A 7,576-nucleotide genomic window follows, 5' to 3' on the forward strand; every position below is an offset into this window, starting at 1 on the left:
CCACACCGTCATAGATGTTGGGTTTCGAACTGAGCACTAAAACAAGTTGGATAGGTTGGATACTTGGATAGGCCCTCTCCTCTTTAGCCCAGATGAGTCCATGATTTCCAAAAAGAATGGCAAACTTTGATTGGTCTAACCACCTGTATTTTCTGTATCATGTCTCAGTACAATTTTAGCTGTTACATTTTGGCTGCAGTTTTTGAATTGAGTATCAAACTGGGCACATAGACAATGGTTATCAGAGGTTTTCCTGAGCCCATACAATGACAGGTCTGGAGACAGGTCTGGTGTTGATGCAATGAGGTCCAAAAGACCACAGACTCCAATTTGTTTTTCAGCTATTTCCCCTGTTTGCAAAGATTTCTCTGGATTATCTGAATGTTATAATAATATTATGTCCTGTAGATGATGAACTCCTTAAATACGTCACAATTTCATGTTAAGAAGCATTAAAATGACATTGTTTCATCAGTGCACACAGCTTTACACAGAGTGCTGAATACCACTACATCTTTACTTCTAAGAGACCCTGCCTCTCTGGGATGCTCTTTTTCATACCTAATCGTGTTGCCAGTTACCCTAATTATTTGTGAAACATTCTTCCTTTTGTTTTCTTTATCATTACACAACTTTTCCAGCATTTTGTTACCCCCGTCCCAACTTTTTTTGAAACATGTTGCTGGTATCAAATTCAAAATGAACATATATTCTCCATGAAATAGTCAAATTTGTCATTTTCAACATTTGATATGTTGTCTTGTGTCCTTTTTGCAACTAAATATGAGTTTAAGAGATTTGAAGATTATTACATTCTGTTTTTATTCACATTTTACACAACGTCCCAACTTTTTCTGTTTTGGGGTTGTACCATTTCCATTCCATCAACAATTCACCAAAACATCACATTGCACAAATGAGCAAAACAGTTGTGCCACAATATGGAAGTTAGTACCACAATATGGAAGTTTGTTCTCTTAGTGATCAACTGATTATCATTACTGTGTAAATATTAAAGGCTCAGTGCTTCTCTCAGATGGATCAGGATGCATAAGAGTTTGTGTTGATCTAAACGTGCTCTGGGTAAATGTTAAAGGATTTGTGTTGTAATTACAGGACTTAGGGGAACTGTTAAAAGGGTAATTATCCTCAGTATAGGATAATTAACTTGAGAAATCTTACAATTACAGATTTGTTGTGCTGTTTAGTAAACACAAGTAGCCTGTTTGGACCAGCGCTGCGCTACCCAGCGAGAGGAAGCTCTGTATCAGCACAGAGTTTATCTGTGCCCGCTGGGGTCAGGTCACATGCGTGTGGCTGGAGGCTCACAAACACTGGGGGTCACCCTGGATGTACACCCCCCCCCCCCCCACACACACACACACACACACACACTTCCTACCGGAGAGCCCTCAGGCACCAGCACCCACACATGCCTGAATATCTCTCCTCTGCTGTATGCAAAAACACTGGGCTGTCATCCCCACTATCTTTATGGCATTTCCTGATGGCACCAGGTTTCCCCTGCATTACATCTTGGAAAAAAGTGTGTGTGTGTGTGTGTGTGTGTGTGTGTGTGTGTGTGTGTGTGTGTGTGTGTGTGTGTGTGTGTGTGTGGAGGAAAGGGGGTGTTAGGTGGTGGGATATTAGGGTTAGCTGTGACTGCATCGCTGTAGCGTTTCAGTGGAACAAGTTACAGCATACTTTAAAATCTATATCCCGTCACTCTGTCACTCCTGCTGGTAAAGGTCTGCAAAGCCACCATGTGAAGTGTGGATGGGCAATAAAAAAGCATATTGAAACTGAAAGTAATATCTGCATTATTCTCTTGATTATTCACTCAACAATAATATCCGGTTGTTAAGTAGTGACGCAATAATGTGCCTATAAATCTTTCTCCGGATCCAACTGGTCCCAGAGCCGCTCATTTTTCCTATAAACAGTAAAATAAAGGATTGTTTTCCACTAATCAGAGTAGCCCATAAGAAAATTATCATTCTACTACTCACTTGCTCCCTCAACTGAACAAAATCATACTTTTCCGCGGTGGCCTGAACGTTACCCTTCATTATGTCATCCGGCTGCACAGCTGCACTAGTTAGAGAATTAGACTAAGGGATTTGTTTTTACCCTCACTTAAATGAAGGTGATGGTGACAAGGTTTACAGGCTGAGAAAACTAGCTGGTTGTGCTAGTAAACGTTTTTGGACAAAAAAGCTGTTTGGCCCGAGACGTCAGACTTAACAACCGAAGTTTTAGGACATTACGATCTATGCAGCTTTGTGATCATAGGTTATGAAGATGGATTGATCTATTTAGAATGAGAGATGAGGGATGGTCTTCTAAGCTCTCTGTGTCTTTTTAGAGACAGTACTCCAGAGATCATCCAGAAATGTCTGGCGGTGGAGGCAATGTTTCACATCATGGTAGTCATAGGGGGGGACTAAGTACCCTGAAGGACCTCTGGTAGTGTCAGAAGTGGTGGTGGTGGTGTGTGTGTGTGTGTGTCTGTGTGTGTGTGTGTGTGTGTGTGTGTGTGTGTGTGTGTGTGTGTGTGTGTGTGTGTGTGTGTGTGTGTGCGCGTGTGTGTGTGTAGCAACTGAAACTGTTTTTCTTTTCTTCGATTCCGTCTCACCACGATTACGTCTCACCAGGCATGCTCTGACGCTGACCCCCCTCAGAGGCAGGAAAAGCCCTGGAATGTGACAGAAGTCTGGAAGTGGAGAGGAGTGGAGAGGGGGGGAGAGGAGTGGAGAGGGGCTGGAATCTGGGCAGCAGGGCGTTGTGTAACAACACAGTGGAGGCGTGTCCAGAGGCAGCATGTCTCGTATAAGTAGGGGCTCTGACTCCAGAGCTGGATACAAACACCTGTCGCCTATCTGCCGACTAACTTGCTGGGACTGTACCGCTGACGCTTGGAGCCTTGTAGCCTTGTAGCCTGCCTCTGTACTTTACTCTCTGGACATACACAGCATCGTTAAAGTCCCATCACTGAGATTTACAATGGCCTCTTCTCTCTGCGCCGCCATGGTCTTCTCCATCATTCTCGCTGTGCTCCTGCACGAAGGTAAGACAGTTTTACAATTATTTTGTCAACATTTTATCCATTATATATATTAATACATGGGTGGACTTTAGTCATAATTCTTTACAGTTCTCCAAACAAACTGCTCAAGGTCTCTTGCTAAAGTTGCTAAAATAATCAATGGGGACCAGTGTAAATACATTCCAAGTGTCATTTCTCTCCAACTGAATGAGATTGTATTGGATCATTTGAAGCATGTGTACAGATGGTGTAACTGCTGTAAAAAACTTAAGACACATTTCAGTTTAGAATGGACTCTTTTGTTTACTCTACTTAATACATTTACTCATTATTTATTTACATTTGAAGGCAAACATTTTATCGACAACACAATTTAGTTTTGAAAAGTTTGCTATTTTACAATAGTGGTTAGCAGGGTGATTCAGCAGCTCTGTTTGTATTCTTGCTTGTTTGGCCTGACAGCTCAGAGGGTTTTGGCGTAGTAGCTGTCACTCTGATAAACATTTTTACAACAACAGAGGTGCGATTACACACTGGGTGCACATGTGGTATTTACCTGGGATTCCTGAGAAGTCCTGCACAGTCACCGATGTTTACTTAGCACAATGGACCTCAGTGGCCACTGGTGTTTAGCACTCTCCTCACCTGCTTCTCCCTTTCTGCTCTCCTGCAGGAGCTGGACTGCCCGTGTCTAAGGGTGAGGTCCAGTCCTCTGACCCGTCACCACCACATCGGGTCAGAACCAAACGCTGTTCCTGCAGCAACTGGATGGACAAGGAGTGCATCTACTTCTGCCACCTGGACATCATCTGGGTTAACACACCAAGGTGAGGACCAGTCATACAATCAGAGCCTAGGAAACTATCATGGAGTCTAAGTCATAAGTCATAGGGAAACTTCTATTATATGAACTGAAAATGAATAATACCAAACATATAATCTAATAGTAATAATAGGAAAAATAATTAAAATCCTAATACTAATGTGGGTAATTTTTGTTAATGTATAATTATTAGTATAGTTATTAGTTTATTAATGATTAGTAGTAATGGTGTAGTATGAGTAGTGTTAGCAATACCAGCACTTTCTTTTTGTGTTAGCACAAGCTGATGATTAACTGGCATCCTGCCCTGGAGTCTTGCTAACTTTGCTCCTGTTCTTTGTGTTCAGTAAAACCACCCCATATGGCCTGGGCAGCCCCTTGTCTCGCCGGCGCCGCTCTACAGGTCGTTGCGAGTGCAACAGCCCCAACGACCACACCTGCAACAGCTTCTGCCACAACAGGTGAGCCGGCAGCACCCTGTGACCATGGCACACACATACACACACATACACACACACACACACACACACACACACACACACACAAACTTACACACTTTAGATTACACCCAGTCTCCAGTCCGCACATGCCAAGGCAAGCCATCCAGATCGGACACAGATCAGAGATCAGAGTTAGTGATGAGCATGGCGGGATTGCACTGATGATGAGCAATGATAATGTATAGTTGCTGCTGCTGTCTCTTCCCCTGAAAGAGAAAGAGACAGAGACAGAGAGAGAGAGAGAGAGAGAGAGAGAGAGAGAGAGAGAGAGAGAGAGAGAGGGAGAAAGGGATGGGCCGAGACGCTGCCGCAGTGTCTTGTGATCTCACCTCCACCGCCACCAGCAGCGTGAATTTATGACTCACTGTGCTATTTGTGGAAAGTTTTGTCCTGTCTGGTAGCCGGGGGACGGCTCGAGATTCGGCATGTTTTGAGTTCCTGCGGCTGCTGAGGGAGCTCAAGGTCGAGGATTAGTGATCTTTTTTTCTCCTTCTTAACATCCCTCTGCTCTTATTCCTGGCATGTGTTTACAACTTTCAGAGAAGCCAGGGCAGATAGATAGCTGAAAGACTTACACAAACAACGGAATCTGTGGGTATTTCCACAAGCCATTAAGGCCCATGTCATGGCCCATCCAAACATTGCTACTATGATGGCAGCCTCGGATGACTTCTGTTCTGCTCTCCATGTTAGAGAAAATATTAGTTGAAATCAGATCTGGGGCTTTTGAAATGTGTTCTAACTGTTAATCTTTTCCCCCAACAGCTCAGAAAACCCTGCCCTTGTGATAGTCAGCCAACAGGGTCTGCTTCCCAAGACCATGCGTAACCCAGGCAACGACCTTGTGACCTTTCTCAGGTAAGAGCATCCATTCACACGCACTCAAACATACAGTACACACTAACAACACCAGACCCCCAGCTGTGCAATGGTGGCTCAAATGACCCTCTGTGTCCACTAGGGGTGATTAGCATATGTTTGTGTGAGATAGGCATCTTACGGAACAGGACTCCCTGCTCCTGTAGAAAGTATAATGAAGCTAATCGTATACATATGCTTTTTTTTCACAGGCAGGTGGCCCAGGTCAACCAAAGAGCTGCCGAACAGCAGTCTGCCTCTCCGAGGAAGAAAGGGTCAAAGGTGGGCTGGCCTAGAGCCAGGTAAAGGAGGAAGATGATGACAACGAAGAATCGCGAGCATCTGAACAAAGACATCCTCGATGAGAGACAGAGAACCAGCCTAGGTCTGTCTCTCTGAGAGGAGAGTCCGCCTCAGGGCAGAGGACATCAGGAGACCCATTGCACAAGAGGGATGGCGCTTCAGAACCTCCTGACAGAAAGAGGGCAAAAAAAAAGGAGTGTGAGAGTGAGAGAATGGGAGAAAGAGAAGAACAAGAGAAGTCTCATCTGCTGTTTCAGCCAAAGTTTTGGCCAGCTTGTCTACTTTTGAGAGGCTCACAGGGGAGAGACTGAACGTTTCTGAATCCTTGAGTTTTTCAGCACATTGGATTCTGGCTGGACTTTGCTGCTGCAGACTGACTCTGCATCTCTAATGCATAACACAGTATGGCTCAGCTTTACACTGTGTACCAATGATTTGATTTCCCCACACTGGAATGCTCTATAGGAATAAAATACCACTAATTACTATTATTATTTGACATATTAGCCTATTATACAATGGCTACCTTTATTATGCAATCTTTATTCAGGTTGTGGCAGAAATTTAAATGACTATAGTTGTGTCCTTTATAATGGCTGTCTGAATTTTGAATTAGCATTGAATACTCATACAATCTATTGCTGGATTTCTATTACCATTCCATAGATATTTTTCTATTAGGCAACTTTCTCTGAATCAGAGTAGATTATTTAGGCTTCATCTCATTTAGAGATGAAATTTAGCCAGTTTCAGATTGTTACTGTTCCTCGGGACTTGAACTGCTATAGATATTCATCCTGAATAGAGACTCTAAATCCACATGCTTAAAAAGCACCCTCCTCCCCATCCAACTCTGCAATAACGCAATGGACTTCACTGAGGGCCTTGCCCACAATAATCTATTCTGTTGAGTTGTAATCGAGGCTGGTGCTTGTATCTTCCACTGCTAATCTGTTGTGTCGGGGAGGCAAAGGTTGAGATAGGAAACCATTGCCCGTGCACCACAATGAGTGTATTGTAAAACGCTGATAAACACTCGATGGCCAACAAATACTTTCTAGGGCAAATTTACTTGGCATCATATTCGCTTTCAGTTAAACAATTAAGAAAGTTCTTCTATTATTTTTATTATCTTTTAAAGTTCTCTCCCGCTTTCCGAGTGCTTACTTTGGCAGCAGGCCCTTGGTGTTGACGGAAGTATTCATTGCATAGCTACTGTATAATGTTTTGATTGTTCAGAACGCCAAGCAACTTTCAATGGCTCTGGTCATGCCAAGAAAATGCTGTAATTGTTTTTTCCTCTGAAACAAACGGGGGGCTAATGTCCTTGTGATTATCCATTAGGAAAGAAAGACCTGGAACTTGGGTGGAATGTGGCAGTGAATTTGGCATTCAACTCACTGAATATGCACATACCTTTCAAGGTGTGCCATAGACATGACGTGAGGTGGCAATTTCTGGTCAAGTTCAAGGTCAGGATCACTGTGCTGTTTATCTATTATGTGTGTTTGTGTATGGTTATTTATTTGTTTACTGTTCAACAAAACAGTCCTCATCAAAATGCTGGATTGTTCTTCCATTGTGACTTGTCACAGGAAGGACAACTTTATATTTTTTTGTGAGAATATCAGGAATACTTGAATGTACTTGAGTCCACTGAACTGACATATTTCCATTTCTCTGTCTTATTTATTTAATTTATTGGAATTTCGTACATATATTTATATTTTAGAGACAACTTTGTATATGCCTGTTTCAAATGGAAATGAAATAAATTATTATGACAACAACATTCTTTCTCTCTGTTGCCTTGACATCTTCTTGAACATACTGTTGTATGCTGTGACTTACTGTAGCTGTTTAGCCATGTTTAGTCTACCAGTGGAGTTACATGATGTAGACAAATATATATATATATATATATATATATATATATATATATATATATATATATATATATATAAAGCTTGCCTGACATGAAGCATATGTCCCCCAAATATGCTGTCCAAAAATGTAATATAAATAGTGTATGTAAGTAATCAGCAC

At 42.4% G+C, this 7,576-nt stretch overlaps 1 protein-coding gene across 1 annotated transcript; it reads left to right on the plus strand.

Moving 5' to 3' along the window:
* The first annotated feature begins 2,875 nt into the window (after positions 1–2,875).
* Positions 2,876–7,322, plus strand: edn2 (endothelin 2). Its single transcript, XM_076302224.1, has 5 exons — positions 2,876–3,067; positions 3,720–3,873; positions 4,217–4,330; positions 5,135–5,227; positions 5,440–7,322. The coding sequence occupies exons 1-5, from the start codon at positions 3,004–3,006 to the stop codon at positions 5,531–5,533; spliced, it is 519 nt and encodes a 172-aa protein (XP_076158339.1). The 5' UTR covers positions 2,876–3,003; the 3' UTR covers positions 5,534–7,322.
* The last annotated feature ends 254 nt before the right edge of the window (positions 7,323–7,576 follow it).

This window comes from Alosa pseudoharengus, unplaced genomic scaffold, assembly GCF_046254945.1.
Source record: "Alosa pseudoharengus isolate Yale_2024_CS ecotype anadromous, Long Island Sound unplaced genomic scaffold, YU_APseudo_1.1 YU_APseudo_1.1_scf_23, whole genome shotgun sequence".
In the NCBI taxonomy this organism is placed as follows: domain Eukaryota; kingdom Metazoa; phylum Chordata; class Actinopteri; order Clupeiformes; family Clupeidae; genus Alosa; species Alosa pseudoharengus.